Source organism: Megalopta genalis, chromosome 2 (assembly GCF_051020955.1).
Source record: "Megalopta genalis isolate 19385.01 chromosome 2, iyMegGena1_principal, whole genome shotgun sequence".
Classification (NCBI taxonomy): Eukaryota; Metazoa; Arthropoda; class Insecta; order Hymenoptera; family Halictidae; genus Megalopta; species Megalopta genalis.
In genome coordinates this window covers 27,058,232-27,085,615 of record NC_135014.1, presented here as the reverse complement: position 1 = coordinate 27,085,615, position 27,384 = coordinate 27,058,232, and the positions used below count along the sequence as shown (strand labels likewise).

The 27,384-nt window shown below is 44.1% G+C and overlaps 1 protein-coding gene and 1 long non-coding RNA gene across 10 annotated transcripts in view; one reads left to right on the top strand and one right to left on the bottom strand.

Moving 5' to 3' along the window:
- Positions 1-3,226, bottom strand: part of LOC143258837 (uncharacterized) — a 165,110-nt gene extending 161,884 nt beyond the window's left edge. The window contains exon 1 of the long non-coding RNA XR_013032731.1: positions 3,136-3,226. This is a non-coding gene — a long non-coding RNA (uncharacterized LOC143258837). The remainder of the gene's footprint in view (positions 1-3,135) is intronic.
- The window catches only part of nrm (neuromusculin), a 533,882-nt gene that overhangs the window by 403,105 nt on the left and 103,393 nt on the right, over positions 1-27,384 (top strand). For all 9 annotated transcript variants that reach the window (XM_033487004.2, XM_033487002.2, XM_033486998.2 and 6 more), the window contains exons 4-5: positions 11,692-11,862; positions 14,454-14,615. In XM_033487004.2, the coding sequence (XP_033342895.2) occupies positions 11,692-11,862; positions 14,454-14,615 (333 nt within the window). The remainder of the gene's footprint in view (positions 1-11,691; positions 11,863-14,453; positions 14,616-27,384) is intronic.

Genomic DNA, 27,384 nt, shown 5'->3' with positions numbered 1-27,384 from the left:
CTTCGAATTATCTTCGAATTGCCTTCGAATCGTTTCATGTGATCTCCCAATTGCCTTTGAATTGCCTTCGAATCGTTTCATGTTACCTCCGAATTGTCTTCGAACCATCTTCGAATCGTGCCATGTGGCCTTCGAATTGTCTTCGAATTGCCTTCGAATCGTATCACGTGGCCTCCGAATTGCCTTCGAATCGTGTCACGCGGCCTCCGAATTGCCTTCGAATCGTGGCAAAAAATTCGAAATAAAAAAGCCCGAAGAATCGCGATTTAGTATTCTCGGATCTGCCGGTTTCAATTCCGACCTCCAAGCATTTCCGGGAGAAATTACTATCATATCTGCGGCGCAGAAATTTGTAACGACAAACCGGCCGACGCAGTTGGGCGACAACATTAAAGACAACACGTTTCTCTCTTACGTACGTGCTTCATACAGAGAATCGCTCGTCGTTCTCTAGCCCAGGCGACACAGCTGCGGGCGTTTCAAGTTCCCATTTCTTTTTATAACACGAGGCGTCTTTAGCGCTCGTAAATTGTTCCAGCGAAGTCTTGATACATTTACACGGCGACGTCCGCAACGTAAACGCGAATCCATTTTATAAAGGCCGTCTTTCGCTTTGTTTATCCGGAATTGCATTTGCTCGGCGGCTCGCGGCAACTGCATAATATTTTGCCATAACCGGCGCAGCAGTCGTCCGGCGTATTACGTTCCATCAAAATTCGCAGTCCAGTTATCGGTTGCGAAATCTAATTAACGTTTCGTTACAGCTCGTCGCTTTTTTTTCCAATTACATCGGTCTCCGCAGCGCGCGCGCGCGCGCTCGCACCGACGGCTAAAATTCTCCACGTTTCGCAATTTCTGCATCGCCGTCCCGCGCCGCGTCTGACATAAGGCTACACGTAAGAAGCCACGGAGGAACCGAATACCGTCGGAGATCGCAAGAAATTTTCACATATTGGATTTCATAAGATGTTTAAAACCAAAGTGGAAAGCCGCGTTCGATTTTATTTTATGAAAGTTTCGGCTTCCGTGTGTATGCAGCCCCGCGGCCGGAAAACGTATGGCGGAACTTTTACATCAACCTAATGCCTGTTCGGAAGTTTTCTATATCTCGTTCCATAGAAACGCGTAGACGTAGGAACTCCCGGCGATTTCCAGCGGGCGGAATGAAATTTGAAAACTTGAAACTCATTTCGCGCATACGCGCCGCGGCGTTTCTTTCACCTGCTGTCACGTTTCACCTTCAACGTTGTTCGTTCGGCGCGCTTGTAAGATCCCGTGATAAATGATTTCTTCCGCGGGAAAGGGGGGGGGGGACGCGATCCCAAGATCTCGCGGTATTTCCATTTTCCTGTCGGAGATATTTCGTGTTGCACGGCTACGCGGAATTTGTCGAATTGACCGGGACGATTCAACGGAACGGGGTGATTTATTCGAAGCGAAAACCGAAGCTGTTCTCTCTCGCTCGTCTCGCTGTTCTTTTTTCTTCTTTTTTTAAACTTGATCTACCACTGGAATAAATAAATCGATTTTTATGTCACCTAATTTCGTCGGCATCGGGAATCCAGGAAATAAAAAGGACGGGAGAGGAAGAGAGGGAAACGAATTTTACAAGCGGTTTTATGGCTTTTCGAGAAACACTGTTATCATAAAATAACAGTATGACTCGGCATAATAAGCGGAGAGCGTTTTCCAATTTACTGACAGCCATTGAAATATAACGGGGTTCGGATACGGAAGAGAGCAAGTAATAATAACTCAGCTGAAAACCGAGCACGTCAAATTTATTCGCCATTAGCATCCGCGAGAATCGGAGCCTCTCTAGACTGCAACACTTGCAGTATTTTAATGACGGCGATTCGCATTGTCCGTACATATTTTATGCTTTAAACGATGCCGAAAGAGACCGCGATTAAACGTCAGTCGTATCGAACGTTTCGAACGTCGCGCGTTAGACCGCGAATTTTTATGCCAAATTAAAGTTATGCCGATCGCAACGCGCGATAACTGCGCAGACATTTATTTCTTGCCAGAAAATAGTTTCAGCGAATTAGAAATAGTGCGGTAGGATTTCTCAATTTCCTAAATGTTGTTACCGTGTCCGCGATTCGATCGTTTTTTGCGACGAATCCATCGAATCCGCGGTCTAGACGTCGTTAAAAATATTTCGAGTCCCCGGAGAACGCAGATTTTCGCCAAAAATTGAAGGAGATCGACGTCGACGTCGATTCCTCGCTGAAACGATTCATCGTTATTTATTCACCGTCATATTTATCGTAGAACCAGCGAGAGGAACGAAATTCTCCGATATTTTTTAAGACGTTTCGATCTCCAACAATTTCCAGGAAAAACGTGTCCTCGGTTCCTCGTCTTCTGTGTAATGCAAAAACAGTTAAACGAAAAAGTTAACAAATGTTGGCGAAAGCAGAAAGTTCGAGCAACGAAATGAATCCAGATTTATCGTTATACCATCCCCTTTTACGAAATTATGCCACCGTTAACCCTTCGCAGTCGAAGCTATTCGAATTCGAAATCCAAAACATGATTTCTGATCTACAGTATTTCTGTTTTATATAATTTATTGCGATTTATGCATATGAAATTTAGCCTATTGGCAAGTACGATGCAATTTGAATAGCTCTTTTTTAAAAATATAAACGAGTCCGATGCTCTTGGAATGATTTTGAAAAATAGTATAGCAATTCTTAGTTGGCGCCACAGAGTCGCCATTCGAGTGCAAAGGGTTAACATCGAATATCGCAGTTGTCGCAGCTGTTAATATTATCGGGTCGTTCGGAAAGTTGTTTCGTTCTTTCGCGAGAAAGAAGAAAAACCTTCCGACATTTTTCTGGTGTTCTCAAAATCTTATCTCGTAGAAGCCCCGTCGTTCGCTGAATCGCGTGCTTCTTTAACGAGCTCGCAAAACGAAATTTTTGTTGAGAAAAAAATTTTTGTTCTATCAAAGCTACCAAATTGCCGATACAGTTTGCATCTTCGAGATTCGCGAAGAGGAGATTGCCAGACAACGCGATCGATATCTTGTTGCAGGAACATCTGGGATTGTCCGATGAGCCAACTCGAAACAGACCGCGGCAACGTTCGCGAAGAATTATGAAAACGGCACGCGCTATAACTCACCGTAAACCGGGCGGCTCCCGCGGGTTCGCTCTTTTCCCACGTCAATGAACCGCGATGGAAGTTCTGCGGGTCGTAGGTCGGGCGTGAAGGCGGCCGCGAAACGACAAAAGAAACCTCCGCTCCGAGTATCGTCACCCGGCTAGAATTATAATTAACCCCCCCGCCTCTCGCTCTCTCTCTCTCTCTCTCTCTCTCATCCCCCTCGTTTGGCACCTAACCCCCCACTTCCGTCGTAATTCAGTGGAACTTATTGTAACGGTCGTCGTTCCTGCGGGTTCTTCCAGTCCGCGTCGCGTCTTTCAAAGGCCAATTTATCGGATGGAGAGCTGTTACGGTCCCGAACTATGCCGAGCACCAATTCACCTCTGTTTAAATTGCATGAAGGGCCACTTGACTCACGGCCAATCCAATTAGATCTCTCCTACCTGCTAGAAATTATTTTAGACGGCGGGGGAACGCGCGCGGGCCGTTGGGCCGTCGATCGAGTACCGAAAACTTCTTATCGGGCGCACCTTGACATTAGACCAAGTCGCCTATCGATTCTTTGTTCACGGTTATGTCAAGGTTATGTCAAGGCTGTGAGTAATTTATTTTTGACAATTGGACGATTAGATGGATATTTACAACGTTAATTTTATGCGCTTCATAGTGCTGGCATTGCGAGACTAATTTAGGGTTTTTAGGATTAATAAATAACGGCTTGATAAATAACGTCTTAATATATATTTCCTTAATACTTAACGCCTTGATAAATAACGCCTTAATAATAATAATATTAATAATAATAATATTAATAATAATAATATTAATAATAATATTAATAATAATAATATTATCAATAATATTAATAATAGTAATATTAATAATAACGCCTTGATAAACAATGCCTTGATAAATAATGCCTTGATAATTAACGCCTTGATAAATAACAGCTTGATAAACAACGCCTTGATAAACAACGCCTTCATAAATAACCGCACAATAAATAACGCCTTAACAATTAACATGTCAACGAATTATTGCGAACCAAAAGTGAATCCATCAGCGAACAAGACGTTTTCTAATAGTTCTCGAAAAATGAAAACCTAACAATTACCACAGTCATTATTTCGCGCAAAAATCCGCGATCTATTCGTCGCGCATTCCCGCTTAAAAAGCGCGAACAACATGTTTGCGTAACATCGCGAAGGAATCGTGATATTTAAACAGCTCGAAATGATTTTTGCCGCGCCGTGCGTGATCGATGAAATCGGTCGATACGATAGACGAGAGTACGGTTTTTTAACATTTTCACCGTAGAAAACGCCGCTCTCGCGGCGACGTTATTAAATAGATTAGGTGCCCGGTCGGCCGGAAACGCGGGAGAGCGTGACATAAAAAGGTGAAACGACTCTGCTCTAGAAGTTAAAAAGAGGGTCATAGAGAGATAAGGGTAAAGGGACGAGAGGACGGGCGCTTAATAAGCTATAGATCACGACCTATCCTCGTCTCGAGTCCGGGGTTAGTTATCCGCGAAAGATCGCGAATCGAAGAACGAGGTCCGCCGGATTTTTCGTTCGGAACCGCCCCCGCAGAGGAGCTGCGGAGTTCCCATCAGCGGACCCTGGAACGATCATCGGACTGCTGATGACCTCCCCCCCATCTCCACGGGAATGAAAAGAAACGACGGCCACCGGGAGTTTTCTCGGACTTTCGCCGAAATTCCCCCGGAATGGGTGAAACATCGGCTCCGTCAGGAGTCCTTATAGACCCGCTGGATTTTGTTGAAATTTCCACCGGCGAGAATATTAGTCCCATCAAGAAGCCATTTCGCCGCGGAAGAGGTATAGCGCGGCTCATAATCATTCGAACGACTTGAAACTTTCAAAAGAACGAATTTTACGCTTTGGAAATGAAATTCTCTTGCGGACACTCTCTCGACGGTGTCGCTTTTCGTTTAAAAACGAGAAAAACGCACGGTATTCGCTGGGTGGGTGTCAGTTATTTATTAAAATAATTTAAAAGGTTTATTAAAGCGATTCAAAATTATTAAAGCAATGTAAAATGTTTATTAAAGTAATAATGTTAAAACGTTGCCAAAAAATTGAACAAACCAAGCCGAAATTTTGTACTTTCATTCTATAAAATTATACGTACGTTATTTTTAAGTCGTTATTTATCAAGGCGTTATTTATCAAGCCGTTATTTATCAAGGCGTTGTTTATCAAGGCGTTGTTTATCAAGGCGTTATTTATCAAGGCGTTATTTATCAAGGCGTTGTTTATCAAGGCGTTATTTATCAAGCCGTTATTTATCAAGGCGTTGTTTATCAAGGCGTTATTTATCAAGCCGTTATTTATCAAAGCGATATTTATTAAGGCGTTAAAAGCTTCCCATACGTAACATTTTAACGGGGAACTCGCGATATTAAGCGAACGAAATTGGTGAAATCATTTCGTCGCTTCGTTTCTGGTTTTCCTTTTACCGAACAATTTCGTTATATTGTTATTTAGTGCCTGCGATATTAATTAAACCGCGAGGATTTAAAATATCTACGCTATTAAAAGCATCGCGTGCTCTAAGAAACTTGTATCAAGTTGCTCGAAAACTTCTCAGCACTAACGACCGAAGATTTATGGTTGTCTTTCAAAAACCGAGTGTAAAATCACTGTTGTTCAAGTAATTACCGGCGGTGCTATACGTCTTCATTTCCCACTGGTCATGAAGTCGGGAAAGTTAGGAAGTTATGGGAGGAAGTTGGAAAGTATTTGCCAAAATATTTCCACCTGGGGCAGCCTGAACGCCGAACACTTCGGCGATGCCGAAAACGTAGTTAAATCTTTCCGTCGTTCTCTAAAGAAACTAGACGTCTTATTACCGTAAACAACTATCGATTCGTCGCAAAATACAGGCGCTATACGAATCGTTTATTTTGAAAAATAAACGCAAGTCCATTCACAGTCTGTAAATCTATATTATTTTAGTTAAATTCGCCTAAAAAAAAATTTATACGATGAAATTACACATCGATAAATTAGTAGAAACATTGCCAGGCTTGACACGATTAATTTATACTTTTGAATCGACTGATATATATGCTAACCTTTAATTTTCTCGTAACAACAACAAAAAATGGACTCGCAGCATTTTCAAAATAAATGGTCGATACAACAATTTATCTTCTTTTCTAATAATCCTAAAATATAATAGAACAGTAACTTGACATTCTCGAAACGTTTTCTCGACGTTTTACGTTCAATTTATTCGACGATAAATTGTTCGAGTAAAATATGAGCAAATTCGAGCAAATTCGATCGAACAAATTCATCGTATGAATTGTTTCGTTCGAATAACGCTTCGAATAATATCGAATAAATCTTTTTCGGACGAAACGTCGTCCGAATAAATACGTCGAATAATTTCAACGATTAAAATTGTACCCGAACAAGATATGCCCAACTCCGAGCACGGTCTATGAAGCTTATACATACATATTTCGGTAGTCGGAATCTTTTCTCGAGCAATTATCGAGTTGTTCAAAATTTACGAATGCGGCATTGTCGAGCGTTCGCTTTAATATCAGCGTAACCGCGTCGTGTTGCGGCGACCTTAGTCGTTTTATCCCCGCGACAAAAGCGATGAAAATTTCTCAAGTGCCGTCGAACTTTTTGGAGAGAGAGAGAGAGAGAGAGAGAGAGAGAGAGACATGCGAAGCGACTTTTTATGGTATAACTGTCGCCCAGTACTCTCCCCGTTTTCTCGTTATTTGCGTAATAAAGTGAGGAGCCGTATGGCAGAGTGGAGCACGGAAGGCTTCGTTATAATCCAGATTTGACATATTCCATTTTTTTTTCGAGAGAGAGAGAGAGAGAGAGAGATCGAACGGATCGCGCGAGAGCTCCACAACGTCCACCTTGATTTTTGTTAAATTCGACCGATCGGGAACAAATTTGTCCCGTAAACATTTATTCATCATTTCCGATGCACGGACAATAAATCGCCCGCGCTCAACAGATATTTTTCAATCGAACGCGCGGATTCGTTTCGAACGAATGTTTGATTGCATTTCGAAGTTTCGTGGAATAGCGCGAAACTTTTGATTTCAGATTTTTATTGAAATAATCGCGGCAGCTGTCGTTTTACCAACAGCCAAATTCTATTCGAAGCTCGTCGGAAGTTCTTTAACGAACAGCCGAATGAAATCTAGGCGGAGTTCGGCAACGACTTAAATTTCTCACGAAGTATACGTACGAAACCGTGAGTTTCGGTGCAAGACCGAGGATGTATTTGCACTCAATGCGCTTCGAGGCTTCCACGTGCAAACAGTGTCCTTTTGGATGTCTATACAAACGCCTCGTCAGCATTACAACTAGCTTCATCAAGAGTTTGATGACGCACTGTCACCGATACAGCGCGCGCGACCCAAATACTAACGAGATATTGCTATTCGAAAACTGGCAAAAAAAAAGAAAACGACAGATAACTCGTCGATACCTTTGCTCCGAATACCGCGAAGTTACAAGCATTCTTTTAATCTAATTCAGCGCATCCGTTCGTTGCACTCGACAACTCGCGTTGCTTATCGAAGACTCTAGATTCAGTTTCGAACGAACCGTTTCGTAATCGACAGGATCCTGTGATTAGAGCTACTTAACAGCAAACAGCAATTTCGAACATTCTTTCAAATTGTAAATTACAAAATCACCGATTTCATTTTACGTCGCAGACGTATTTTATATTCGGTAAACTGTTTTACCCGTCGCGGAAAAGCTTTTGAAAACATTTAATTTCGTAGTCGATCTCGCATAGTAATTAACAATTCTGCCGATAGGCAATTCCCGGGTGAAATTATAAAATTGTGACATTACAAACGTGCACGCGTGTTCGTTTTATCGCAATTCCATGCAATTTCGAACGACGTTTACCGGAACGATCAGCATTTTGATCGCGATTCGCGGGATTTTTACATCAAAATTCTGAAAATTACATCGACAAATGAACTCTGACACGATAGTAAAATTTTACCGGTCAATGTTGAACGACAGCTCCGTTGCATCCGCCTTGTATGTACTTTGTATTTCGTTCGAACATTATCGCAGCTCTTTCATTTCCCCGCGAACTTATATGCGGCCGCGATATAAAATCGCCGCGCTGGGATTCGGTGATTTATTACATAAGTGAGGCTCAACTATAACCCGCGGTAAGTGGTGCTCCCGGTGTAATTGTGCTCCTAAATTTTTCCTGCCCCACATGAACATGATGCACTACGTGCTCCCTAGAGCAACCGCCTATGAATACACTTCTCTGCTGCCATGTTTCATTCTTACTGCGCGAGCAAAGTGTAAAGAGACGCGACGTAAAAGCTATCCAAAAATCTGTGGATTACAGCAATTTCTCCCACAAATGTCGCGAAGTCGGAAATGAAACCGGCGAATACCGGAATACCGAGTCGCGATTTCTTTCGAAATTTATTTCCGAAATTCATTTCCGTGAGAAACGACTGGAACAGACGTACCGAACAAATCCTCCAGAGTTCTAATTTCTCCCGGAAATGTCCCAAAGTCGGAAACGAAACCGGCAGATCCCAGAATAGCGAGTCACGATTTTTTCTGAAATTTGTCGTTTCCGTGCGAAACGACTGTAACAGACGCGCCGAACAAATCCTCCAGAGTTCCATAAACAAATCGACCAGTCCTCTAAACAAATCCTTCGGCTCTAATCGACCCGTTATGGATCCAAAGCACACCTCGGCCGATTATCGGCGAAAGCCTCATTGTTTCCTGGCGATTGATTTCTCCCAAAAATGTCCCAAAGTCGGAAATGAAACCGGCGAATCCCAGATTAGCGAGTCGCGATTTTTTTCGAAATTTATTTCCGAAATTCATTTCCGTGCGAAACGACTGAAACAGCCGCACCAAACAGATCCTCCAGACTTCTAATTTCTCCCAGAAATGTCCCAAAGTCGGAATTGAAACCGGCGAATCCCAGAATACCGAGTCGCGATTTTTTCCGAAATTTGTCGTTTACGTGCGAAACAGACTGTAACAGACGCGCCGAACAAATCCTCCAAAATTTTATAAACAAATCGACCAGTCCTCCTTCGGCTCTAATCGACCCGTTATGGATCCAACGTACACCTGGACCGGTTATCGGCGAAAGCCTCATTGTTTCCCGGCGATTGATTCTTGAACGGTCGAGCGGCCGCGCCGCGGATGTCTCGCCGGTCAACGCAAATATATTCGCACGGTCTGGATGCTTATTACTGTCAGAGCGGTCGAGCACCATCGCCGTGCTCGTTTCCAGCGCTGGCTAACACCTCGAAAACTGCTAATAGGTTTGGCGAAACATTCGTAGTTGAATCGTGTTACGGCCGTGTAACAATATAATCGCGGAGCGGTTCGAACTCGGATTTTGGCCGGCATAACTTGTTCGCCAACTCGCCGGTCGGTCCTTTGGGGACTCCGCGGGACTCGTTTGGGACTTGCGATTAGCTGATTTTTGCGGCGAACAGTTGCCGCGATATAGATAATAATCGATAGATCGTTATAAAATTTTTAAATATTTATTCCGAGCTAGAGGATTTTCTATGCGGGGAAACAACCTTCGCGTGTTCGCTATGAAAAGGAGAATTCAGCGACGCGCCGACTGTTTCGACTCGGCGACCGGATCTGAATGTTCCATTGCTGTGCGAGAACTGATCGCGTTCGTCGATCCGCCATTTTGTCGCTGTATCCGCGGAACTTCGACACGGATATCCGTCATCGGACAGTCGAGACAGGTCATTGGAATCGTCCAGGCCTGGTTTAGAGGGTCCGCGAGCGGCGATCGCGGGGAAAAAGTTGGCGGCGCCTCGGAAGCCCGGCCGGCAAGATGAATTTTCCAGCGAGAAAACAGTTACTTGACATTCAGTGGCCCACCCCCGCAGAATTCCGGCTGGTCAGCGACCGAGGACGCGAGCCCGGCTTCCGGAAACAGCGGCACTTGCACGCGCTGAAAAGGTTATTCATAGCCGGCTCGTCCCCGAGAAAAGGTGGTCCGCTTCAATTCTCTTGGTCGTTTTGAAACCGGCCTCGCTTTGCCGGGCCGAGCCGGGCCGAGTCGGGCCGGCCCCCGCACAGCTCTCTGTCCCACAATGGGAACTCCTCCGGCGGGAGACACGAATTAAAAACTAGATCCAAACGTACCAGCGATGCGGAAACTCTATCTCTTTTCTCTTCTCTTTCTCCCTTTTTCTTCTCTCTCTCTCTCTCTCTCTCTCTCTCTCTCTCGCTTCTCTTTCTCTAAGATATTAAATTCGAGAGAGACAGTGCTTGCCACGCTGAATGAGAGGACCGAGAACACCCAGAGACCTTATTGTCATATTTGGCGCGAAGTTTGCCCGACAATTCTCGTGCGAACAGCAGTTTTTGGACGGTCGAAGCATCGTGGCTCTGAAACGTGTGTCATTGGCAGCATTGTCAGCGCTCGTGCAGCCAGTTCGCAAATTTTTATCTCGGTATTTGTCTTCGACGAACACTCGAAGCAACTTTTTCCTTTGTGAAAATTTTCTCCGAGGGTTCGTTTACGAGTTATTAACGAAAAACAGTGACCAATGAGAGGCGAGATCAGCTGACGCGAGACTGGCGCTAGGCGGCCGGGCCAATGAGCGGAACTGGGCTTCGACGGCTCGACCGCCTTCCGCTGGCCGAGCTCGCCTCTCATTGGTCAGTGTTTTTCGTTAATAACTCGTAAACGAAGCCGCGGATTGCATTTTCGCTAAGGAAAAAGTTGCTTCGAATCACCTCAGGAATCCCCTACTTTCGGATTGCGAGACATTTTTGCAGAAAAATGGACGATTTGCTTTCGTTGTAATCGTTTTTATAGTTACCGGTTGTCAACGACTATAAAAACGAGCAAATCGTCTTCTCGAATCGTCCATTTTTCTGCAGAATCTGACCGCGAATCAGGGAGAATGTACTGTACATCGCAGATCTTTATGCAAAAATGATCCGAGTTAATCCCAAGAAACGCAAGTTACACGTAAACGTCTTCCCTTTATCGGTAATTAGAACAACTGGAAATTAGGGCAACGGTATCCGCGAACTCGTGTCTTCGCGGTGTTGCACTTCGCTCGGTCATTTTCGTCCCGTAAAATCCATGAAACGCGTGAAAATGTTTTCTTATTACAAGATGAAACAATCGCGTTAAATTCGTGACAGGTTAATCTCCGATAACGGCCGAACAATAAAATCAAACACCGTAACAATAATAGCGACGAACGTTCGTTTCGGAAAAGCAGGCAATTGAAAATGTGTAACTCTTGTTTGCCGTTTTATCGGCGCGCCGATGCGTCGCGCTTCGATATTAACGACGAATTTATCGGCCGCGCGCATTTATAGTCGCGGGTCGCATCGAATCGTTTGAACGGTTTCCCGAGCAAAACCGATAGACAGTTATCAAAACGTGGAAACGCAAAGACTGCAGCGTAAGCGACCGTATTCGCTGAGTAGCAGCAATAATAGTCGGATGAATCGAAGCCACTTTTTCGCCGCGTAATTGACCGACTTCCAATTCAGCCGCGCGTCCTTTCTGTTTCAGTGCATCCGAAGTCCGTACGTGTCATCGACGAGAGCACCAAGAGCCCGTTAAGCACCGGGACCACTTTAGGGCCTATCAACGAAGGTTCCATGATTTCGTTGTATTGCGAAAGCGGCGAAGGAAAACCAGTGCCTTCGGTCGAATGGTATAAAGACGATCAGCTGCTGGAAGGTGAGCACGGCCAAATATTTTTACTAGATCTTAACGCGGGTCTCGCGTTGTTCCACCGCCGGATTCTTCACGGCGTAGCTTCCGGTACACGAAATCGGATCCCTTATCAAATCCATCGATAAATTCTATCTTTTATCGAGAGGCCTTGTTCGACGAAATTTATCCTTCTCTTGATGTATAATTTTTATTTTATGGTCAGTCGACGACGCTGTTTATCTTGGAAAATCTTGTGCAAAAGAAGCTACTGTTCTCTCTTATTGTATAATTTTTATTTTATATTAAGTCTACCGGAAAATTTTATCCAACTGGAAAAACCTTGTTCGACGAAATTTATCGTTCTCAGATGTATAATTTTTATTTTATATTAAGTCCACCGGTAAATTTTATCGCGATGTTAAGTCACTTGGTGGCGCAGCGCAGTCTTGAAAACCTTGTTCAACAAAAATTGTTATTTCCGTGCCACGCAATTTTGTTTCCTTCGTTACTTACAGCCCACTCGCTCTTAACTTTTTAACGCAGTCTCTATAAACTGTTTAATCTCTTGTAATAGAGGACTTTACTCGTTCCATCTTTCAGTTTTACATCTCCATTTTCAATTTTTACGACACGCTGTTATCATTTTGTTGCTCGCGATGTATACAATGCCGTAAATCCTGCTGTTGCATAAACGTGTTACCCGGTTTGCCCTCAACGAAATAAGAAATTGCCAATCATTTCTGGATTATTAAAATTACCATTTTGCATAATTCGTGAACGAGCAAAGTGGAGCATTCTCTCGGGAGCAAAATGCAATTGCATAGAGGAACCAAGAAAAATGGAATCAACAATTTCGCGCAGACGTTTCACGTTTATTCCGTATCAATGATTTCATAAATAAAATACGGCACGAAGGAAAACAAAAAGAGATCTATTCTCTCGCGGATTTTAGCCATTCGGTTCGCAGAAATGCGCATTGGAATCGCGAAAACGCGGTCTAGAATTTAACGCTGCATTATTCTCCCGAAGTACAGTGGACGCCGGTAGATTAAATTCAATTGAAATTATTCAAATTTCGGAAAATAACAATTAGACAGAGAGTGAGAGAGGGAGAGCAAAAATGTCTCGCGATAACTCCCGAAACGAATTGTAGAGAATCTCAGCCCGCGCGGAATAACGTAAATATTCTTGACCGGAGCAAAGCATAATTAAGACGCAACTTTGTATGCAGAAGTCCTGCGCAGAAATCAACAGAGGAGTCTCTGCAAACGGTGCGGAGAATAAAGTGGATTATGCCAGGTGTTGTAATCTGGAAGATGCATTCAGACTGGCCTTCCTTCGGGGGCCACGCAAGTATCAAAGAAAAACATGTTCATATTATGTGTGCTTTCTTTGCGCGCTCCTCCTCCTTTGATCAGTAAGAAAGTTTTACAAGGGAATCCATCTCAAAAGCCGAAATTCTGTTTCCCCTTTGTGCAGGGGAAAACGCCGTGAACATTCCTTAACCGATGGAACAGGTTTAATTAGATCTTTGTACATGTCTTTGTGGAATCTTTTCGTGCCTTTCCGGTATATCATAAGATCTAACCGCTATTCTCATAATAAAAGCATAATTTCTAGAAAATATATTATATAAAATATATTATAGAAAATATTATATAATTATATAAAATATATTAGACAGATATATTATAATATATTACTGTGTTAAGTATATTACAAGTACATTTTTTATATAATACTGTAATTTAACGTGGAGTAAAAATATTTACATTGTTACTAGAAATCTGCTAACAGCTTGAAAGAAATTTTTATCTCATCAAGCTGTTAGCAGATTTCTAGTAACAATAAATATTTTTTTTATTATTATGTAATGTAATAGAATTTACAATATTATCAAGCTGTTATTACAATATAGCATATATATATAGCATGTATATATTGCAATATTATACTTGCGATTATTATACAGTGTCTACATACATTTTGAAACTATTCAAAAGATACGATTCTTGTAATTTAAAAAATATTCGCGCTTCTAATTCGTACGTTGCTTCAAGATCCGTACGAAGTCCAGTATAAAAGAATTGTTAACGACGCGACAATATACGAAACGAAAACGATTCCTGAAGGAAGAAAACACAATCTAGAAATATAGTAAATTCTCTGTAAACCAAAATGGACAAATTGGGAAGAGAAGATTTTTTATATATTTATTTACATATATAATAATCGCATCTCCTCTTCCCAAATCATGCATTATTCGTTTACAGGCTCCGAGAAAATTGGGGAGAATTGGGGAGAATTCGCTGTGACTGCTTTGTTCCGAATAAAATAGATTATTATTTAGAATACGGAGGCATCAACGGTAAATATCCGCGTGCTCGTTGGGTAATGAAATTTCGTGTAGCGTACAGCAATCGCCGGATCAACGACAGGAATACGCAGCACGCGGGGCAAATGAGATTTGTCAGCTCGAACGCGGCCGGGGCGCGGGCTGGCCGGCAAAAATCGTGCAGCATTTCCGGGTAGGATGTATACGGCCGGCACGTAGCCATCACGGAATTCGATCTAAAAACACATCTAAACACGTCTCTGCCACGGTTGTGTTTCAGCGACGAACTCGACGACGATCGGTGACAACGGGATAGGTACGGCCAGTAGCCTGCTGCAGATGCAAATCACGCGCGAGGAGCTCGGCGCAACTTTCACGTGTAAAGTCAACAGTACAGCGCTCGTTGAACCCCTCACCGTCGACATCAAACTGGATGTTCACGGTAAGTGTATCGGTGTATATATATATATATGCATGCATGCATGCATGCAATCTCCATTCCCCGTGCACCGTCGAACAGCGGAGCACCGGTGTACCCCGCAGAAAAGTGATTCACTCGAGACGATAAGCGTTTCTTTATCGGCATTTCGATCGGCAGAGGAGAGTAAAATAATCTCGGCGAAGTTTCAGTACCCCGTCGCCATCCCCCCTTACCCCTCCCCACCCCTCGCCGATCTCCAACAGGCTCCGGCTAGGTATTCATTATCTGAACATTTCGTTGAGGCTTCTCGGAGTTGAGAGGATAAGTTTCGAAAGAGGGTCAAAAGTGGAAGATTCGTTTCTCCCTTAGTTCCTCCGGGCTTAGTATCGATTCGGTCCCATGAAACATCGCGCGTTCCCTTCAAGATGTCGTTCTCCCTCATTTCGGAAAATAATTAAGACATTCGGCGCCGCCGAGATCGCCGGGATAAGTTTCGAACGAGTGCCGAAAGTTCGCGGATTCGTTTCTTCCTTCTGTGCTTTATCGGCGATCCCGTCCGTTCTACGCCATTGCGGCGGCTCTTCGGCGATGATACCGTCGATACGATACTTTGTTCGTATTTTAATATTGTACTTTCCGTCGACGAATTTTGTTTCGCTCGTAATTTTACGTTTTCAGCAGATTTAAGGAAACTGTCGCTGCGCAAACGGAACAATAATGAACAATTTACAGGGTATTGGTACAGGAAATGCGTGGAGACGATTGGGATTAATTCTTTCAATAATAATAGAGATTCATTTGTCTCGAGGGTTTCATTACTATTCGAAGATATCTCCGTCTGTCTTTTTTACGAGTTTCCTAAAAACGAATCGCGAGCATAACACCTTTCTTAAACGTTTAAACGCTTAAAGAAAAATATAAGATCGTTCTGGTTTGCTTAAATATCAGGCATTTGCCTCGCGATAACGACTTTATCCATTCCTAAAAATAGTTAGGCTATTAGCTTCCCCTGGATCGGAGGATAAGATTGGAAAAGAGGATCAAAAGTAGAAGACTCGTTCCACCTTCGGTTCCTTCAGCCGCAGGACTCTCGTTTTGTTCTCGGAAACATCGCGTCTTGCTTCAAGCTGTTTCCTTCGTTCCTTTCGAATTTAATTAGGATATTAGCTTCCCCGCGATTTCTGGGCGAGAAAAAACGAAAGGGCGAAAGAAGATCAAAGAAATAACCCCGCTTCTTCGTGAATTCTTTCAGATTAAACCGCGTATCTTCGCCGTGATCTTATCTGCTCGTTGAAGAAAATAATTGAAACATTTGGCTCTCCGTTGTTTTTCGATTCCTGTTCGGACGTTTCGGTTTCCTGGAACTGGTTTCCGTTGCCTCGGGCAATCAGTTCCTAGGATTTCTAAAAATAATTATGACATTAGCTTCTCCCTAGGATTCGAGGGTAGGATTCGAAGTTGGGTCAAACGTGAAAGATTTATTTCACCCGCTACTATTTCTCTCCGCTCTGTATCGATTCGAATTTGCAGCACGTATTCTCGAAGATGAAATCCCCTTGTGAACGTCTCGAAATAATTAAAGGCTTCAGAAGGGCTTCTTAAATATTAAAACCGTGAAGTTTCATCAATTTTGCTTCCGTCCACGGTCCGCTTTAAACTCCGATGTCGCAATGTTAACCTATCTAACGCGAGGCTAGGCGAAGCGAAACAATTAATTGAACGCTTCAAAAATCGGTTGTAAAAATCATAGTACAGTTACAATTAAATGCCGTGTACTTATATAATTTCGTAAGTCGAGGATTAATTTCGCTTCAGAGTTAAAATCAGAATCGCCTTCTAAAAGCGAAAAATCTAATTCCACGCCAAAGAAGTTCGTAAACCCTCTTGGATCCTCGAGAAGGGTTCGAGATTTTTCGAAATACCTTCGAAATGAACTTCCCCCGCAACCCCCGACGTTAATCTTGTATCCACCGTGCCAGCTCGTGGCTCCGCGCAATGCCCGTTGTTATTAAATTTTCCGCGGAACGGTGCGCCGCTTCGATATTATCCCCGAATGTGCGCACTCTAAGCCGAAGATTCAATTATAATTTACGATTTCCCTTGTTGCAACGATAAAGGCTGCACCGAAGATTAATGTTGTCCGATCCTAAGAACGATACAGGAAAGAAGATCAGCTTGTGATCAATTTCTGTCGAAACTTCACCAGTTAAGCATGATCTATGAATCGCGAACGAAGTTAAAGAGTATCGGGCCGTCAATAAAGTACGACCTTGCTTGGTGGCGGTTATTAACCATCGTCCCTTCCTGCTGTCAATTTGACATTATTCTTAAGTCTCGGAGGATACGCTATTCTGGTACTTTTTAGGGAAACCGATCTCAGACTTTGTCGCTCGTATTTTTCAATATTTATCTATCTGCCTCTTAAAATTGATTTAATTTAATTTAATATTCAAACTTTCCTCTCTAATTTAACTAACAAATTGTGCTTCACAAGAATCTACATTATAAGTACCAACAAATCGCTTTACTCATTTATTACCTAAATCCCAAATTTTTTACATTATTTAGTGTCTGTTTCCTGTAACTTAAGTAATAATAATAATAATAATAATTATTATTATTATTATTATATATCTACTATAAAAATTTAATACATAAACACACAAAAAATAGCATTTATTTTTGAAGTATACGTGTCTATTATAATCAATGCAAAAAATACATAATGTAAAGATGCGACGATATCTGTTACGCTTAAATCACGCGTTTAGCTATCGATAATCGAAAGAAGTAGAATTTTATTTCGATTTAAATACCTGTTCGAAATCTTCGCAACGGATCCGACGCGATGTTACAGAGAGCAAAGGGTTAATCGCACCGCGTAACGCGACGTTAAAAAAGTCTTTCCGGGTTCCGTGCTCGAAGCTGGGAAATATCGGAGAATCGACGGCGATCGTGCGCGAACGATCCGCGCGCGGATTCCCTCGTCCGCTTCCGATCCGCTCGCCGCTGGATATCCGATTTTTCCTAATTTCAAGCCGTCAGAGCTTGTTCCGATTAAACGATGGAGCCTCGCGCCCGGCGTGTAAGACTTTTCCGAACAATCAGCGTCTCGAAAGTCACGCACCGATCTAATGAATTCCCCTGCAAACAGCTTTTCCTTAATCCGATCCTCCCCTAATTTATTTCCGCCAGTTTTCTGCTACTTGATTTAATCTCGTTCGATCCGTTTCTTTCAATTTCCGCCCGCTCTTATCACCGTTCGACGTCATTTATCTCCGCGAGGTCGTTTACTTTCCGCCGGGGAAAAGCCAGCCGCGCAGCTAATACGATCCTCGAATTATGAATCGGTGCGTTTCGGTGCACGGCGGTCTGGCACATCGGTAATTTCTGGCCGAAAGTCGATCTTTCGTATTTTATATCGAAACAATTCTGTGTTCCTTTCGGCACGGCCGATTTCAAAGAGTCGAGCGAAGAATCAGTTCTCGAAGAAAAAGCGCGAATCGTCGACTTCGATGACGTTTCGCGTTGCAACGATGCCTGTAACGCCGTTCTATCCGATGTAATAGTGTTCTACGGACCCTCCAGAGTAACGTGATACAGCTAAATCACTCGTTTTTATTACGCAGTTACGAATAAATCCCTCTGAAAGAGCAACTGTGCTCCGACCGCGAAATTTTTAACATTTCAAACCGCCGCGACTTCGTGAAAAAAGATCCGACAGTCGCGCACCTATGCTCATTTAAAATCGTAAATCCTGCCCTTTCGATCCCCCGAGTTGCCTCGTTAAAAAAATGTTTCTACATTTTAAAAAGAAGAAAAGAAAGAAGGAAACACATAGAGCGAAAATGTGAAAATCACTTCGTAAAAATGTTTTTACGAGTCGTTTTTTACAGAGGTTCTAACGTCCCCAGGATCTTCGAGAAAGGTTTCGTCCGCGAACTCAATTTAACCGCGGATTCGAAGATTGGAAGTCTCCCCATGAAAAACGGCCCCGTAAAACTCGACGCGCGATTTGTTGTGCGCCGTTTTGGCGCGCTTTGAGCGGCAACCGTGGCGCCGGCATTATCATAATCCGAAGCATACAACGCGCGTCCGGATCTAAATTTGTATCGTCGGATATTTTCGGCGGAATCCAACATATTTTTCCGTAAAATGCCGTTTGTATAAACGCACGCTGGAACACACGCCTCTGCATCAGCATGAACTGCAAGAGAGATGCATCCCGCGTGTCGTGTACCTTGGGTAATTTTAAGGTCGACGTCGCATTTCCCATTCAAAGCGCAATAAAACGGCAACAAAAGATCGCGCATCAAATTTTATGGGGTCGTTCGAAAACGTAGACTCCAATCTCCGAATCCGTGGTCGTTCGTACGGCGGGAAAAAGTTTTTGGATTCCCTGCGGACGTTCGAGATTCGCGTGATTCTCGAAGGAAAAATCATCTTCGTTGTTCTGTTCGCTGCGAAGCGGAAAAACGTGCACGTAAAAAAACAACCTAGCGAGGCAACTCTTATTACTAGTACAGCGAATATTGGCGATGACAATTCAGCAATATTAACAGCGATGTTAACAGCAATATTAGCGAATAGCGATATCCAAGAGGTTATAAACAAATTGGAGGCACAAAGTCGCGCAGCTCCGAATTATTGCAATTAATAACATTATTAGGCAATGCATTTCGTGCGAAATTATTGTTATTTATTTTTATTTCGCACGAAATGCATTGCCTAATAATGTTATTGATTGCAATGATTCAGAGCTGCGCGACTTTGACTAATATAAATAATAATAATAAATTCTTCCAATGTGTCTTTACAGTTTTGTATCCGATCTGTTCATTTTTCCCATAAACGCATAAAATACGCGATCTAATCGGTTGATTTAGATTTTTCGAAACTGATGCAGAAACATCTCAACCTGCAAACGGATGTTTGTTTCAATTGTTCGACATTTGATGCGTGCGGTTATATTTTTATCAGCGCGACTATGATCCCCGCGTCGAAGTTCAGAGGCTGGGAATCGAATAAAAATCGATTACCACGATTAATGGGTTAAACGCGCGTTATAAACTTCGTCAGGCGCCCGTTAATGTTTTTATTTTATTGCGTTTTTATTACGCGCGCGTATACGGCCGCAGATGTTATAAACGCATAAAACCCGCGGGACTTGATGGCCCGGCGCTCTTGTTCGCATATTTATTGTTTTGTTGCTCGAGATTCCAGCGGGCAAAATTTATGGCGCGGAACAACGAAAAAGTGTTGCGAACCTTCCAACACTCTGTATAACGTGTTGAAGCTTAGATCGGGGTGAACGCGTCCGCTGCACCGTCCGTGCACGCGCATACGCTCGCGAGAATCGCAATCCCATCTAAAACAACGACAACAACAACAAAAAAACAGAAAAAAAATCGACGGACAAACAGGAAAAAAAATCGGCGAAAAACGATCGCGCAGAGTCGAACGCCAAACAGTATTAATTAGAATCGCTCGCTGGGCGATCGAACGAGCGAGAAAGGAGATAAATGTCGAAACAATTACTCGTTTCCGATGGGAGATGCGATGTCGGGCTTTAAACGCGACGACACTTTCTTTTTCGTAAGTATTCGCGAAATATTTTATGCAAGGCTTTAATATTCACGAATCGAACTAATATTAATAAAAGACCCGGCGAACGTGCGTCGCGCCGAGAGGACAATCTACATATCGAATAACTGTCCGAGTTTTTCACGCAAAATTTATGCAACGTTCTTTATATTCTTTCAATTTCGTCGCCTCGGATAATGCGAGATATCTGATTTGAAAAATCGAGCGCGCCTCTGTCTCATAAAATGGGAAATTCGGTATTCCGAAATAGCTGTTAGCTGCGCGTGTTTCGTTAACAATAGTACCACTTGTCGTGTGATTATGCTACTCGAACTTATCACGCACGTCTTGCAGAAATTTTGCAATGTACGATGGAAATTTCGGAAAATTTCGATGTCTCGTGCGAGACGGAGGAAACTGCTATTGTCTCGAAAGAGACTACCATAAATTTCCTAGATTTAAAAACGTAAGAAGGTCCCATTGACACCTTCTTTTCTGTACAAGGATTCTATACAAGAAATGATTTTACGAAAAATATGCAACTTCCGGCAGGTTTGGTGATACGAATGAAATTACGAGACGAGATTCAGCTCGAAATTATTATTTCCGAACCGCGCGTTACGTCAACAGCGTACGGCAAAGTAAATAAATAATACCATAAATGAATACTACAAATAAAAACGCTACAGAATCGTGAACGACGATTTTGTTGTCCCATTTTCTCGGAGACAGAGATCTTTGATTCCGGTAAAAGGCGACATAATGCTTTGACAATAGCGTCGCGTCAAGCGCCCGCATAGTCTGCAACCCGGTCAATGCGGTTAGTGCAGTCGAAAATACTATAGAATCGTGTACGGCGATTTGTTGTCCCGTTTCCTCGGAGACAGAGATCTTTGATTCCGGTTAAAGGCGAGATAATGCTTCGATAATACATTGCGTCGCATCAAGCAGCTGCGGTAGTGTGCGCCAGGACAATACGGATCGTAGTTCTAGTATTAAGTAAGGATCACTATAGCATGTGTAGCACCACGTGAAATGCCCTGATCTATATCAATCCGTAACTACCGCACGGGATTGCCGCATACGCGTCGCATACGAACGGTTCGGCATGAAATCGTCGATAAACAATATCGCGTAATGTTAGCGGAATATCAATATGCCGCGCTATAGCAAGAAATTATGATAATTTCGCTTTGCCGATCGCCTCCCATAAATCGCATTCTACACCGAACGATAAATACAAAATCGAATCTTCCTTATCCGAAACAAATCGAAGCAACCGATTCGTAGCCGCCTGAAAATGTTCGAGCAACTCGACGATTCGGCGTTGAAAAATATTTCGATAAAAACTCACGAAACTGTGAATTCAACTTGAACCAGTTAGCTGTGTTCGAACACATGTGCGCTCTGAAAAAAGGAGACGGCACAGCTGAAACTGGTCGAAGCGACAGTTACAGTGATGTCTCCCTAACTGACGCTCAGATTGTCCAGAAAAATGGACAATTTGGAAGAGGAGATACGATTGTTCGAGCTCGTTTTTATAACTGTTGAAAATCGGTAACCATAGACACGAGTTGCAAGGCTCCTCTTCCCAAATTGTCGATTTTTGTGGACAATCTGAGAGCGTCAATTATCCATTTTAGTGGACAATCTGGGCGTCAGTAAGGAAGACATTACTGTACAGTACTGTACAATCTGAGCGTCAGTAAGGGAGACATTACCCTTACTGACGCTCAGATTGTCCACTAAAATGGATAATTTGGGAAGAGGAGATACGATTATTCGAGCCTTGCGGCTCGTTTTTATAACTATGGACAATTTATAACTATAAAAATAAACCGCAAGGCTCGAATAATCGTATCTTCTCTTCCCAAATTTTCTATTTCTGTGGACATTCCGAGCGTCAATTAGGGAGACATTACTGTACCTCGAACAGCGTTCGAAAAATCTTTGTAAACCGTGCACGGTGATCGAACGGCAGGAGAATATCCGAACCGGTAACTCTCTTTACAGATTCCGTTCGATCCTCGGACGCTATTGTTCCCGAACACGTGTTCGAAGAGCAGCTGGCCGATTGCCGTTTAAATAAACGATGGCATCGCGAGCAGCGCACGGAAGAGCAATGCACTCGAAGATCGCGGCGCGGCCGGCGTTAAAGAAAGATACACGCCGAATCTGTTTTCGCAGATTAGAATAATTTATCGCGGCTCCTCCCGCATGCTGCTCTGCACTCGGTAGGAGCTGGCCGTGAGCTACGAATCGCGAGCAAGCTATCGTAATGGGGGATAAATAGCTGCTCGTAGCTCCGTCGCCGGATCAAAAAGTTTCTCGCGTTTCTCACGGGTCCCACTTCGCCGACTTCCTCGGATTATACAGGGTGTCCCAAAAATGTCTCGCAATCCGAAGGTAGGGGATTCCTGAGGTGATTCGAAGCAACTTTTTCCTTAGCGAAAATGCGATCCGCGGCTTCGTTTACCAGTTATAAACGAAAAACAGTGACCAATCAGAGGCGAGATCATTTAACGCGAGACGGCCGAGCCAATGAGCGAAACCGGTCTCCGTGCACTCGTTGGCTGGGCCGCCGCGCGCCAGCCGAGCTCGCCTCTTATCGGTCAGTGTTTTTCGTTAATAACTCGTAAACGAAGCCTCGGAGAAAATTTTCGCGAAGGAAAAAGTTGCTTCAAACGACCTTAGGAACCTCCCATTTCCGGATTGCGAGACATTTTCGGGACACCCTGTACACGGCGCCGGCATGCCGCGGCGAGAAGAGACGAAACTGTCCCGTCGCAGCGGCCAAGTAGATCGCGAGTTGGAAGTTACGATCCGGTACGCGGAAAGCCTGTCCTCCGTTTTCGTTCGCCTCCGCTTCTTCGCGTTAAGTTGTAATAACGATGCTTGTTACATCGCCCCGAGGAAAAACGTGCTCCTTCCGCGGAGTCCCTCGCGAAGACGTGTCGGCGGATTCCGAAGCGGGAATCGGAAGGGCGGGAAACGGAATTTTTGATGCGCAGAAACGCGGAAACTCCGCGTTTTCCCAGTTCGGCGGAGGAAAGCGAACGGAGCCGAACGACCGAAGATACTGTAAAATGTAAAGTGCAATTTGCTGCGAAACTAATGCTGCAGGATATGAAATTGCAGCTCGTCGAACGGCGAGTTCGAAAGTCGCCTTCTGCGTTTTCTGCGATTGTTTGCGTGCAACGAGACGCGTTCGGGAATAGCTGAGATCGCCGAAGAATTCGTGATCGCGTCCATTAATGATTTCAGTCCGGTTTCGTTCAGATTTTCTCGGATTCGGAGAGAAATCAGGGAAAACCGGACGAGAGAGAGAGAGGAAGTGTCCGATCCGCGGAGACCAAGGACGGATGCAGCTCTGTCTTCTGTCCTGACTCTATCGGGACAGAAACAAACGAGTAGAAGGCTCCGACCGGAGGGTGACGCGGCTCGTACAATGCTAGCAAGCTCCCGGAGCCTTCCGGAACCGATATCCGACGCTCTTCATCCCGAAGAGATGATCAAGCAACGCCTTCGTTCCGGTCCCCGTTTCCCCCACCGCCCTGTGCCCGGAGGCAACGGCCATTAGCGCGCGTTCAGGGGACTCGGGACAACTCGCGGCAGAGAGGCCTTACCCGGAGACCTCGCCGGATCGCTATCCCCATGACTACACCCTGGAGAACGTCTGAACTGGCAGGTCTTATCCGAGGGTTGAAAGCAAGACCGGTCGCTGCGGAAGACTCGTCGAAACGGGACAGCTTTTTGGATCACTGCTTGCGAGATAAAATAATTTTGTATGCGGATAAGCTTGGTTCAAGTTCGTTGTATATAATAATAATAATAATAATAATTGGAAGTGAGTAATAATAATTGCAAGTAAACCGAAAGTAGCATTGGAGAATAGCTGGTGCACCATAAGCAAGCTTAAGGAAGATCGTGGCCATTTTAACCCTATCATGGGCACAGTATGAATTTTCAAAAAAATTGGAATATTCGCACTGCAATAGCAGAAATTGGAACAGCGCGTCGAAATGTGCTGCCATCTATATTATAGCTCACACCACCAATTAATGCTTGAGCAATATTTGAAGCACCCTAAAAGTGGGTGCGAAGCTTAGTGTTCCCAGTGCCTACGAATGGGTTGAAAACCCTTGGGCCAACTTAAAGTAGCTGAAGGCAGGCTCCCGAGAACCACTGGTCAAACTCGAGGTAGACTAAGTCGACTTATGGTAGGCCAGGTTAGTTTTGAAAGACCTCTGGTCCACCTAGAGTCCAAGGAAGAACAAGACAGAACAGGATAGACCAAGAGGATTCAAGCTAGGCCAAGATAGTTCAGAGATAGTTCTGAGATAATGCAAGGTATGCAGAAATAGCCCAAGAAGTCTAAGATACTCCAAGATGGGCGAAAGTAGACTAAAAAGGAGGACCAGAGTAACGTTTTAATGAAAATTACGAAGAGATTTCCAAACAGACTTTCAACGAGCCATCCCAAGCGTCGCATCATCGAACACGTTTCATTGATAAATTGATCGCTTCTAGCTGCTCAATATTTATGATTCCTTCCGCTCATGCTGTTCGGCTCTTAATTATTTCGTCGTAAATTCTTCCGACGCGTTCCGTGCCACATATACTTTATTTACTACTTTATTTATTACTTCATTTATTACTTCATTTATTTACACATTTACCTACACCGATGCGTTCCCATTGTCTAGCAATGCTACTTCGGCGAGCAATTATCCAATTCGCGTGCAGTTCGTCGAAAGAGGCCGCCTGGAAACCGGAAAATATGGAATCGGTAAAGCAGTCGGACGCTGGACACGAACGCCCATAAAACGTTATGTTTATTCTTCTATCTCGGCGGTGGTTCGACCTATTTCTCGCCGGGAGAATTACGGGAGGCCACGGGAGCGCGGCCTAATTACATCGCGTCGGGCGATAGAGGGACGCAATCTCTCGCGGTTTCTCTGCTCGCGCAATGGACTTGATAAGGCGATTAAAGGCGTCGCACGCGCCGAAATCGATAGCTCCAGGCCCGGGTGTCCTCCGCACACGCATCTTGCTCGCCCCTAGACCCTTCGTGGCGACCGGTCGCGTCGCACCCGCCGCGGCCGAGTTATAGACACAGAATTTCCCTCATGGCCACCGAGCGAACGGACGAAGCCAGTCAATTTGTTAGCCCCGTGTCTCCGGTTGTTTTGTTAGGACTCCTCGCGGATCGCCCGTCGCCCTTCCTGTGAGCGCGCGGCTAACACGAGCCGCGCGGCTCGCGAAATTAGCGTATTCTGGTTATATTTCGTTTCTGCGAAACCGGTTGGACGAATCGTTTCGGAACTGCTCCGTCTGTTCGGTCCTCCCGTGTACCGATTTTTAACGGGAACGAAGTAATACGGGATACACGTTGCATTCACGTTTTCATGTTTTTTACGTTCGATTCGTTGACAATTCTTGCTCGTCCGGGCGACGCGCGCTTGCCGACGAAAGTTGTGGAACTTCGCGCGTCGTTCACGTTTTAGTGAAATTCGATATTTCGATAAGTATTGTTGTATGTTATTAGATTGAAAGTATACATATACATATTAGGGCAAAGTAGAAAAATACAGTACAGAAATAAAATTGATGTTTTCGTTGGCATAATACAAATTTGTACCCTTTGTTAAGAAGGTTTTACTGCGCCCAAGAATATGCATATTATATTGTATATAATATATAGAATAATTACTATATACACGGTGTCCCAAAAATATCTCGCAATCCGAAAGTGTCGGGTTCCTCAGGTCATTTGGAGCAACTTTTTCCTCTACAAAAATTTTCATTGAGGCACCGTTAACGAGTTATTAACGAGAAATAATGACCAATGAGAGGCGAGCACAGCTGGCGCGCGGCGACCGAGTCAATGAGCGGAACCGGACTGGGCCGCCTCGCGTCGGCCGTACTCGATTCTTATTGGTCACTGTTTTTCGCTAATAACTCGTAAACGAAGCCTCGGAGAAAAATTTTGTAAAGGAAGAAGCTGCTTCAAATGACCCGAGGAACCCGCCACTTTCGGATTGCAAGACATTTCTGGGACACCTTGTAGAGGCGAATTAAATAGACGGGTACGGTTAATCCGGGAACTCCGAATGCGTCCCGTTAGGACGCAGTTCTCTGCTCTTCACGCTTTCCAAATTCGCCATATCTCTCGGTGCTCGCGCGCCGCCGTGTCAATTCACGAGCCACGAACTTCTCGGTCCTGATAGCACCAGCCGCGGACTCTGTTGAGTACCAAACCATGAACCGTCAACGCGTTGCGAGTCACCTCGATTCTCCAGTATAGTACACCGTTCCGATAGAACGCGCCCTTTCGGCTTGCATCCGCTCTAATATCGCGGCGCCGTGTCTTCGGTCCGCAGAATTCGCGCGATCCATCGTAAACGTACGCGCTGCTGTTTTGCCAGTCGAAAACTAGTTTTCCCCCGCGAAATTTTCCTCGGTCGCTGCGTCGACGCTTCGCGGTAATCGCCGCTCCGAAAAATCCCACGGTGGAATTTAGTTTGAACGGCGCGCGAGCTTAGCGTATGCGACACCGTTCTCTCGAATCGTACAAATCATATAAATTATAGAAATAATCGTATATATTATCGTACAATAAATGTCTCAAAAAATCGAATCGGTAAAATTTTTTGCAGCGGAGAAAAGTGAAGAAAAACGATTAAAATTGCTCCCGGAAATTTTCGTTCCGCGTCGAACGAACTTCATAAAAATGAAGAAAGAGACTCGGCGCATTATGGTTCTAAACGTGCAATTTTTTGCAGCTTTTTTCGAAGCTGTATGTAGCTTGCGTAAAACGCGAGTTCCGCGATTCGTAGAAGAATTAGCTGCGCACTCGGGAGAATAGAAAAATAAAGCTATCGGACGCGTTTTTTAAGAAGAGGATTGTTCGCTGCATGAAATTCGCGCAAGTTCCGCGGGACGCGTGGAACGAGGAAGCTCTCGAAGATCTCGAGAAAAATATGAAATCGACGAATCGATCTCGTCTCCCCTGTTCCCCGTGCTCTCGATCGATCCCGAGGCATTTCACGGCGTAACCGAATTTATTATACACGAGCGATCGGCTTCTATTTATTCGCTACTTCGCGCGACACGGATCGGTCGGCGCGCGGAAAGTAAATTTTTGCCATCTGTGGCGGTAGTTACATGCGAGGCCGTCCAATAAATTCGAGGGTTTTAAAGCGAT